The sequence below is a fragment of the Mustela lutreola genome, chromosome 9 (genome assembly GCF_030435805.1).
Source record: "Mustela lutreola isolate mMusLut2 chromosome 9, mMusLut2.pri, whole genome shotgun sequence".
Classification (NCBI taxonomy): Eukaryota; Metazoa; Chordata; class Mammalia; order Carnivora; family Mustelidae; genus Mustela; species Mustela lutreola.
The window spans coordinates 96,085,518-96,096,038 of NC_081298.1; the positions used below are offsets into that span (position 1 = coordinate 96,085,518).

Genomic DNA, 10,521 nt, shown 5'->3' on the forward strand with positions numbered 1-10,521 from the left:
TGAAATGTGTATAGGCTGATGGTTGTCTCCAAGTGAAACCTGGACTTGCACTCTAAGCTGGATTGGTGAATTGCAGGGATTGGAGAAGAAAGATAGCAAATCCCCCGTCTTTAATCAATGTGTGCTTAAGCAGCCCCTACTGCAAGGAGACTGAGTGATTCCAACTGAGACAGACCCCTCTTACAGCCCTTATGTCTACTCTTCTGGGGAGAGGGGGATAGTTCTCCAGAATGCCTCTGCTGGGGAGCAACAGTGACCCATTGCAGGGTCTCCCAATGGGTGGAAATAGGGTCATTCCCTGGAACCAGTGTTCTGTATCCTTCTAGGACTGTAAGGCAACGGCTCCTGATTGAGCGCCCTTGGACGAAACTGACAAAGACATCAGGTCAACTCTTCAGGCAACTCAGGTGTTTATTGAGCAAGCAGAAAGAAGGAACGCACCACCTGAGCTTCAGGGCCCAGAATAGGGTAGGTGCTCGGGGAGGAGTGACCACACTTTGGGCTTTGGGTTCTTCATTATTTGTCTCACGGACACCTGAGGATTTGGGGCGCCTGTCTGGATGGGCTGCTGCTCAATGGGAAGAGAGGTGCCACTTTCCCTGTCCTCCTGCTGGGGTACTGCAGCCCTGAGCAGCACCTGGGTGGTTGGGTTCCACATGCTCACACCAGGAGCCAGCTTCATTGCGTCAGGCAGCAACATGGGCTTCCACATCACTTGGGACGTGGCCTCAAGGACTCGGGGTGCTGTATATGGCCCCCTGCGAGGATCCTGACCCTCCCGGTCGCTGGGATCCAGGCCCTGTGGATTTACGCAGCTGCGGCCAGCCCATATCTCACCCAGCAACTCAGCCTCCCCCTCCCAGCCACTGGGCCACTTGGCACCAGGCCACAGTTTGGGGCTGGGGCTCCGGGCCAGATCAGGGAAAGCCAGATGAGTGGCAAGAAAGCCAAGCCCAGGTTTGGGAAAGGGAAACTTTGACCCAAAGCCTGGTGACGGTAGGCCTAGGCTTAAAGTTGGGGATTGGAGGCTGGGGCCCAGGCCCATGGCAGGGAAATGAACGCTAGGCGGGAGAGAGAAGAAAACTGTCGGGGAGACATGGGCACCAGGTCTGGCTGCTAGGGATCTGGCGGGAGCCTCAGGAGTCTTGGTCTTCCTGAGCCTCTGGCGCCCGCGGTAGGCTTCCAGGGGGCGTGCCTCGGCGTCCGGAACCAGAACCTCGGCCAGAGGGCGCACCCAGTGGCGCGGCAGGCGCCTGGGGTCCAGACGTGCCCCAGTCTTGCGACCCATCCTATAGCGAGGCCGGCTCCGCAGTGGGTCCTCCAACCTAGGCTGCTGTGGCTCTAATGAAGCTGAGGGGCCAATCGTGGTGGTGCCGCCCGCAGAGAGGCCGATCCCCAACACGCCTGAGTCGATGAGGGGCGCATCCTCCTTGATGAGAGGAACGTCCTCCTCCTTGAGCTTCAGCCAGTCCCCAGATACTTGCAGCTGGGACGTGCAACAATAGAGGTCCTCCAGCAAGAACTGGGAACCCCCAGGCTGCGCCGCCTGGGTCAAGGCCTGGGTGCTGGCTACCTGGGACAGCTCCATAGAAGGGTGGGGACTGCCATTGGGAGCCATCTCCACTGACGGTTGGCGGCTTGCATTCAAGGACCCCGCTGTGGCCTGGTGGTCTCTGGCCTGGACGTCCAAGTCCTCTAAAGGACCCTGGGACCCTGTGTCCTGAAACAGCTCTGGGGTAGGTGGCGGGCCCTGAGTGACTGGCAGCTCTGGAGAATGTTCCATCTGCTCCTGAGAGCCTTTCCCCATCCACCGTGTTCCTAGAGACATCTGATCCTCGCTCCCTTGGTCCTAGGGAAATGCATTGGGAGTAGGGGGTAGAGGGTGTGTAGTGAGACCTTGGAAAGAGGAGACAGAAATTAAGGGTAGAGGAGTCCAGAGAGGCTCAGTGGGGCTCAGGGTAGGGGTGTGGGGATCGGAGGGAGCTGGGGGTTGGGCTTACCTCATCTTGGAAGGTCTCCTCTGGGCCCATGGAGGCGGGGGCATGCAGCACAGGCACTGATCCCTGAGCCCAGGCATCTGTCGTGCATGCCAACGGTTCCTCATCCTCGCCCCACGTGGGGTCCTCAGCCACTGCTGATTCTCCCTCATCCCTGGCCAGGAAGCGCCACTCAGTGATCTGCAGCATCGCCTCCCGGGCCTGGCTAATGGTGAATGGAATGCACTGTGGAGATGAGAAAGGATCTCAGCCCAGAGTGGGCTGGACAGATGGGTGGGTGTGGGTGGAGATGGGTCTGGAGAACCTGGATCCAGGCCCACCTGCTGGGTCAAGTAGACTTTGAAGGCAGAGTCCATGACTTGCGCCAGCAGATCAGCCAAGATGTCCCCCACAATATCCTCTCCCTCCTCTAGAGCCATGAGTGCCATCCATTCAGCCTCCGTGAGCCGCCCAGGCACGATGTCCACCTGTGGCGCCTGCACCGTAGGGGGCCGCGTCTTTTCTGCCTTGGATCGGGTCAACCCACGGTCCCGGATCTGTCTCTCCTGCCTCTGTGAGGAAAGAACAGGGCAATCAGGGCAGGAAACAGATAAGTGGAATGGAGAAGCAGCTATAGACTAGGAGGAAGCTTTCTCAAGCCGTCCAGTAAGAAGGAAAAGCCTTTTGAAAGGAGTAATTTACTAACAGCCTACTATATGTCAAATTTATTTTGGACATTTGACCTTGCTAATTTACTTTTTTAAGATTTATCTATTTAGGGGTGCCTGGGTGGCTCAGTCATTGGGTGTCTGCTTTTGGCTTGGATCATGATCCTGGGTTCCTGGGATTGGGCCCTGTGTCGGGTTCTCTGCTTGGTGGGAAGCCTGCTTCTCCCTCTTCCACTCCCCCTGCTTATGCTTCCTTTTCACTGTGTCTCTCTCTGTCAAATAAATAAATAAAATCATTAAAGAGTTTATTTATTTATTGGGGGGGGGGGAGAAGGAGAAAATCCCTGCTTCGTGGGAGGAGATCCTGCTGAGTGGGGAGTTGGACATGGGGCTTGATCTCTGGACCCTGAGATTATGACCTCAGCTCAAATCAAGAGTAAGAGGCTTGGGACGCCTGGGTGGCTCAGTTGGTTAAGCAGCTGCCTTCAGCTCAGGTCATGATCCCGGCGTCCTGGGATCGAGTCCCACATCGGGCTTCTTGCTCGGCAGGGAGCCTGCTTCTCCCTCTGCCTCTGCCTGCCATTCTGTCTGCCTGTGCTTGCTCTCTGCCCCCCTTTCTCTCTGATAAATAAATAAAATCTTTAAAAAAATAAATAAATAAATAAATAAATAAATAAAAATAAAAAATAAATAAATAAAATTTAAAAAAAAAAAAAAGAGTAAGAGGCTTAACTGACTGATCTAGCCAGGCACCCCTGGCCTAACTAATTCAATTTTGATTTTTTTTATTTTTTAAAAAATTATATTTATTTATTTAAGTGAGAGAGCACCGGTGCGGGGGCAGTAGAGGGAGAGGCAGGCTCCCACCAAGCAGGAAGCTGGATGCGGGCTTGATCCCAGGACCCTGGGATCATGACTTGAGCCAAAGGCAGATGCTTAACCATCTGAGCCACCCAGGAACCCTTCTAATTTAATTTTCATGACAGCCCACTAAACCCATTTTTCAAAGAAACTGGAAGGACACAAGTTAATCAGCGCTTGCTTGAGATTACAGAGTACACCCTGGCTATGTAGAGCTCTAACACCACAGTCTCTGCTATTGGCACTAGTTCAAAAGGTCCAAAGTTCTTGAGAGTTCAGAAATATTAAGGATAAGTCAATAAATGGTTAATGTTTAAAGAACACTAGTCTCCTTCTCTCCCCCAAATCAACTTAGATGCTCATTTTACAGCACTCATCTAAATAACGGATTAAAGGATACACATACACACACACACAAATGAAACAAAAATATAAGCAAAAAATAAAATGTAGGAAAAAATAGATTAAATTGTCATATAATCTCTGGGTGAGAAAAAACTGCCAAAGCATAAAAATTATGTAAGAAATAATAAAGAGGGTGCCGGGTGGCTCAGTGGGTTAAGCCTCTGCCTTAGGCGCAGCTCATGATCCCAGGGTCGTGGAATTGAGCCTCACATCGGGCTCTCTGCTCAGGAGGAAGCCTGCTTCCCTCTCTCTCTCTGCCTGCCTCTCTGCCTACTTGTGATCTCTCTCTGTGTATCAAATAAATAAAATCTTAAAAAAAAAGAAATAATAAAGAAATAGCTAGAGAGGGGCTCCTGGGTGGCTCAGTGGGTTAAAGCCTCTGCCTTCGGCTCAGGTCGTAATCCCAGGGTCCTGGGATTGAGCCCCAAATTGGGCTCTCTGCCCCGGCAGGGAGCCTGCTTCCTCTTCTCTCTGCCTGCCTCTCCTTCCTACCTGTGATCTCTGTCAAATAAATAAATAAAATCTTTTTTAAAAAATAGCTAGAGAGTTATATACATATAGGCAAAATTTTCCTGTACTTTTTAAAAATTTTCATTTTATTCATCTATTTGACAGAAAGAGACAGCAGGCAGATGCTTAATGACTGAGCCACCCAGGCACCCCTTCCTGTACTTATTTTTAAGACACTCCTAATTACAAGTTGACAGTAGTTACCATTTACTGGCACCTAAGCATATCAGTTACAAACACTGACTCAAGTCCTACATTTTTAGACTACATATTATTTTTAACCCCATTTTACAGAATTTGTCCAGATCACACAGCAAGGAAGTAGTGAAGTCATAATTCATATGTGGGTCTGTCTGACTCTAGAGCCTGACTTTATCCTGCTTTCCAAAATAAAAAAAAAAATTGCAACAAATATGAAAAAGGATAAATATCCCCAAGTATATTAAAAACCCACATAAAAAATAAAATCATAAGACCCCAAGGATAATAAGCAAAGGACAAAACATTACACAAAAATGGAACTGTAAATGACTAATAAACATTTGAAAAGATGCCCAACCTTCAAAAATATCAATTCCAATTTTATGAACACATCCAAAGGCATATCCTGAAATGAAAATAAAATTATATCCTCCAATAAACCCTCTGCTGTCATTTATAATAGCAGAATATTGAAAATATCTACCTAACAAAAAGAGAATATATGGCTAATTGTGTGCCCTCTATACTAAGGAATATTATGCAATGATTAAAGATAATTTTAGGAAGAATTTGCTATATAGGTAATGATAAATGAAAGAAACAGTATACAAAATTACATACCAAGTGTCATCTCTGATGTATAAAGCAGTATATGTTAAAGAAAAGGAAAACATCAAAATTGTCACAGTGGCTATGTTTCTTTCTTGTGCTCTAACTTGTAAGTTCTCTACAATGAGTCTGTGTCCTTTGTAATTAAAAAAAAAATCATATAAAAAGAAAAACACTAGTTCCATAAATTCATTTTGGAGACATAGGAAACTTACAGGAAGATTCTTGGGAGCTTCCTCCTTTCCTACATGTCTCCCTTCACTTGGTTCCTTCCAAAATATACCTTTAAAGGTAATCTTCCCAATCTTTACCTCCTCACCCCAACCTTATTGCCTCCTATGAGACGTCCCCTCAAATTCATTCTCTGCCATATCTGGTGTTTCCTAAACATTACACTGAACTCAAAGTCCCTTAAGGCTCATTTCCTTTCTCTGCTAATGAAAACAGCCCTGGTGGCAAGCCCAGGGAATAGCCCACAGACCAGTCCAGGCAGGTAGGGCTGGGAGAGGCAAGCCAGTTCCTTAGCCTTACCCTCCCAGCCTCTCATCTGCCACTCCTGACGGTGACTGTACCTAGATGTGGCCTCTAGAGGCCAGAGATATTATTGCACAAAGTCTCCTCAAATCTGTTTTATTTAAAAATTTCTTGGTTTGGGGGGTACCTGGGTGGCTCAGTAGGTTAAACCTCCACTCTTGATTTTGGCTCTGGTCATGGTCTCACAGTGGTGAGATCAAGCCCCTGCATGGAGCTCCCAGTCAGCGGGGCGTCCGCTTGAGATTTCCTCTCTCCCTCTCCTTCTGCCCCTCCACAGCTCCCCGTCTCTCGTGGGCTCTCTCGCTCTCAAATAAAAATAAATCTTTTTTTTTTTTTTTTTAAGTCTTGGCTTTTAAACAACTTGACTTTCAAATGCAGCCTCAGAGCTGTTGTTTAACCCATTCCTTCCTCCTAAAATCCTCGAAAGGGAGTTTATTTAGAAACACCTCTCCCCAGTGCCCGACCAATTCTGGCTTATCCCTTTGAACGGGTGCCTCAGTGTAAGAGACTTATTACATGCCTTAGCTGCTTCCAAAGTCAGTTCCCGTTCTTGGGCACTGAACCATACATTTGACTTTTCCCCTCAGGTTCCAAGTGTGACAAAGCGTGTTAGTGTGCGTGGTGCAGGTACAGATTTTCTGCCCCAAACCGACGTGGCTTCCTTGGTCGCCATGTACGCCAGCATGGTGGGCTGGCGGCGGCTGGCGTGGGGCGGACCCACGGTTCCCCACGCCGACCTTAAATGCCATTCCGGACTCTGGCCCACCCCCAGCTGAGCTGAAGCTCACCGAGCCTTCGTGAGCCATTGCCGCGGCTGTCGCTCCAGCCCCGCTGCTTCGGCTCCCCTTCCTAGATGCTGCCACCTCGGTCTAACTGTCTCCCAAGCAACGGCGCGCTGCACCTAGCGCCCGGACCTAGAGGAAAGAGGCTCGCCCCGCCCACGGTTGCCCTGGCAACCGCGCAGCGCTCAGCACGTTTGGGTTGCTCGGCTCCGCCCAATGGCCGTGCGCGCTTGCGTCATCTCTATGGTGGCGGCGGGTTCGGAGGGACCGATCGATTCCCCGAGTCAGGCAAGCGACCCTGGGGCTGCGGGTGTGACTTCTGGCCCGGGCTGGGGGGTTCGGGGAGCCAGCTGAGAGAAGAAGGGTCTGGGGCTACCCTGCCTCATCTGCCTTCGGTCGGGCGCTTGCGGCCACCAGGTCCTGTGCCATCACCGTTCCTCCTCTGGGATTCCCCCATCGCCCCATTGACTCAGCTCTGGGGCTCCCCTTTCCTGCTCCACAAGACCTCCCCACGCCGGACTCCCCTGTTGCAGTCCTCGGGTTCCCCATCACATTCTGACCTCAGTGGTCTCCTTAAGTGCCTCACGACAGCACCCCCCATTCCTCCCGCAGGAATCACCACTGTCGTGTTTCCTGCGCGCCTGTGATTCGGGCCTTTCTCCGCTAGGATGTTTCGCCGGGAGCGCCCAATTCCCCTTCGAGGTTCGGCTGCACCCCTGTGCAATAACCTCAGTGTGCTGCAGGTGCCCTCCCGCAACCTCACACATTTTGGGGTAGTCCATGGACCCAGCGCCCAGCTTCTCAGCGCTGCTGCTGAGGGTGTGCCCTTGGCCCAGCGCCAGCTCCACGCTAAGGAGGGAGCAGGAGTGAGCCCTCCACTTATCACCCAGGTGAGGCATTGAATTGAGAGTGATGTTGCTGAACCCAGTCCTCATCTCTGTCCTTTCTTTCCAAGCCTCAGGAATAGGCCTTCCCTAACCCTCTGATTTTCCACTCTTTGGAGACCTCCTGTCCTCCAGTCTCACCACTTTTTCCTACTCTGGGCCATTTTCCTATAGGTCCATTGGTGTGTCCTCCCCTTCCGAGTGTTGCTGGTACTCACCTCACATAGAGGAATACAGGTAAGAAGAGCTTCCTATCCTCCCCCACTAGAGTCTTTTCAACTCTTCCCCCAGACCCATAAATACTTCCCCACTTTCCTCTAAACACTTACAAACCTTTTACATGTTTAGCCCATTCATATTTCTCATTTCCATTCCTTCCATCTTTTCCAGTTCCCAAGTGCTATCTCCTATACCTGCCCCTTTACTAGCTGCATGACCTCAGGCAATTTAATTAACTTCTCAGAGCCTCAGTGTCCTGAGATGGAAATAAAAGTAGTGCTTGCCTCCCACAGTTGTTTCGAGGGTTATATACCTGCTTCTCACACATGGTTTGTCAGCTCAGGGGAGTGAGACTGTAAGACTAACCTGTATGTGAACTACTCAGCATAGTTCTGCAAAAGTCAGCTGGATGTGCCCCTATCCTTGCTCTTGTTTTCCAGATGTATGAGTCAGATGGCTCTGTCATGGTCTATTGGCACGCACTGGACTCTGGAGATGTATCTCCAGGTACCTGCAGGACTGAGTGGGGTGGGGGTAGGGAGTGTTTGGTGGGGCCGGCAGAGGTGCTATTTCTAATAGTTTTCCCCTTTCATACTCAGTACAGGCTGTGTTTGCCCGAGGAATTGCTTCCATTGGCCGCTTCATCTGTGTGGGTGAGGGGGCCAAAGGCAGGGCATTGGGGGGTGCTACGGCATAGGGGTGCAGGCTTTGGCCGGGATGATGCTGAAGGTTTGGGGGAATTTTTGAAGGTTAGAGGGAAGGGTGGGAGTGAAGGGGGCTCTTATAGAGACTGTGGAAAGCCATGGCAGGCTTCAGAGGGGCAGGATAGGATAGAGTAATGGTAGTCAACGGAGGAGCAGAGCTATTGGAGCAGTGAGAGGTGGGTTTGCTACAGAGGTTTCTGGGGTGGAGGGAATGCTCTGTGTGGTGGTTGAAGACTCGGGGGGATCAGGAAGCCATCAGTGGGGCACTGGTTCTGCAGGAACGTGGTCGGGCCGGGTATTGGTGTTTGACATCCCAGCCAAGGGTCCCAACATTGTACTAAGTGAAGAGCTGGCTGGGCACCAGACATCAGTCACAGACATTGCGACGGAGCCTGCCCAGGGACAGGTGAGTGGATTCCCCCTACTTATTCCAGTGAGCCTGGGAGCCTTCCCACTTTGGCAGGCAGCAGACCTGGGTTTAAGAATGGACTCCACTGCTAAGCAGCTGGATCACTTTGGGCAAATTGCTGCTCTTTCCCAGGCTTCAGCAACCTCAAGTCCAGTGATAAAATCTGATTTTCCATTTATGTCGCATTTAATAGCTCACGAACACTTTTCAGTACTGGTGTGAACTGAGGAGTTGGGACAGATGGTATCTAATAAGATACTTTCCAACTCTGACGTGTGCAGCTTCCTTTTCTGGACTTGCCAAGTCCTGCCCACCTCCAGTGCCCCTCTCTTCAGGAAGCCATCCCCCTATTCCTGCTCCCACTGATCTCCCTTGGCTGAGCCCTGAATTGGTACTGGCCTCAAAGACAACTCTTGTCTCCCTAATTGGATTACAGACCGCTTGAGAACAGGGTATGTATGTTCTCATTCATATCCCCATTGCACCTGACCCAGGGCTGGGCCCAGGGTCTATGTTGGTTGCCTGAGGTTGGGGACTTTCCAGGGGCCTGGACTCTAGTCATGACTGTGACTGGCTTACTGCAGGACCTCCAGATCATAACACTGTGGCCTCAGCTTCCTCATCCATCCAGTGAGGGCAGTTATATACCCCGCTCCTGACTCGTGATTTGTCAGGTCTGGGGAGTGAGATTCTAAGGAATGCAAGGGAGGCACTTTATGCATCCCGAGGGAACCCCGCATCCAGCTGATAAGGGCTCCACATATTGCCCTTTCCCTGGAGAGGCAAAGATGCAGATGCTGTCTCCCTTCCCCTCCTGCCCTGTATATAGGACCCAGCAGGAGAGGAAGGGAAGGACTGATCCTGCTTTTCTCCTCAGGACTGCGTGGCTGACGTGGTGACAGCAGATAACTCAGGCTTGCTGTGTGTCTGGCGGTCAGGGCCCAAATTCAAATTAGTGACCCAAATTCCAGGATTTGGGTAGGTGAGGCAGAAGGGGGTGGGCACCTTCCTGAGGGGTCAGAGGAAATTAAAGTGGCTTATCACCCTTGCAGGGTCCCATGCCCTTCTGTGCAGCTGTGGCACGGGACAGTAGCAGCAGGCTATGGGGATGGACAAGTGCGACTATATGAGGCCAGTACAGGAACTCTGCATGTCCAGATCAGTGCCCACGCCCGGGCCATCTGTGCCCTGGACCTGGCTCCCGAGGTGGGCAAGGTCAGTCTCCTCCTCCATCCCTACCTACCTGTGCTCCTGGTGCTGGGACATTGAGAGGAACTCCACAGGCTTGTCTGCTTCTCAGTGGAGCCCTCTCCCTGGGTGCCTGGGCCAGGCATTCCAGCCTATACTCGTCCCCTCAGCACCTGCTAATGCCCCCTCATCCTCCCACCTTTGGTTTTATAGCTTCTCTCTGCAGCTGAGGACACCTTTGTACACATCTGGAAGCTGAGCAGAAGCCCAGAGAGTGGCCACACTGAGGTATGTGTTGTGGGAGGAGTGGAAAGGGGGCTCCGCGCATGAGGCAGCAGGCCCTGAGCAGCCCTCTTCTCCCTCAGGTGGAACACTGTCATGGTGAGTGTGTGCCTGACACCCAGGTGTGCGGTGCCCGATTCTGTGACCCCTCAGGCAGCTCCTTTGCTGTGACTGGCTATGACCTTGCTGAGATCCTGAGATTCAGCAGCGTGTGAGAGAAGAACAGCCCTCCTTTCTCCTTGTGGTATTTATAAAGTAACCCTCCACCCAGCCCTTGTCTGATTACTCA

General features: G+C 51.3%; 2 protein-coding genes across 4 annotated transcripts; one reads left to right on the forward strand and one right to left on the reverse strand.

The window, feature by feature from the left end:
- Positions 1–27: 27 nt before the first annotated feature.
- Positions 28–6,770, reverse strand: C9H2orf81 (chromosome 9 C2orf81 homolog). Its single transcript, XM_059188103.1, has 4 exons — positions 6,553–6,770; positions 2,318–2,548; positions 2,001–2,222; positions 28–1,849 (listed from the first exon to the last, which is right to left on the reverse strand). Exons 1-4 carry the CDS (start codon positions 6,568–6,570, stop codon positions 452–454), a joined length of 1,869 nt encoding a protein of 622 aa, XP_059044086.1. The 5' UTR covers positions 6,571–6,770; the 3' UTR covers positions 28–451.
- Positions 6,747–10,502, forward strand: WDR54 (WD repeat domain 54). Of its 3 annotated transcripts, none has more exons than XM_059188113.1 (10): positions 6,747–6,834; positions 7,159–7,436; positions 7,605–7,667; positions 8,090–8,156; positions 8,249–8,302; positions 8,632–8,759; positions 9,640–9,740; positions 9,815–9,977; positions 10,164–10,238; positions 10,316–10,502. In XM_059188113.1, the coding sequence occupies exons 2-10, from the start codon at positions 7,215–7,217 to the stop codon at positions 10,445–10,447; spliced, it is 1,005 nt and encodes a 334-aa protein (XP_059044096.1). In that variant the 5' UTR covers positions 6,747–6,834; positions 7,159–7,214; the 3' UTR covers positions 10,448–10,502. The 3 variants fall into 3 exon arrangements, with proteins under 3 accessions (XP_059044096.1, XP_059044097.1, XP_059044095.1); XM_059188114.1 differs by having other exon boundaries at positions 6,757–6,834; positions 7,214–7,436; XM_059188112.1 differs by lacking the exon at positions 6,747–6,834 and adding an exon at positions 6,856–6,963.
- Positions 10,503–10,521: the final 19 nt, after the last annotated feature.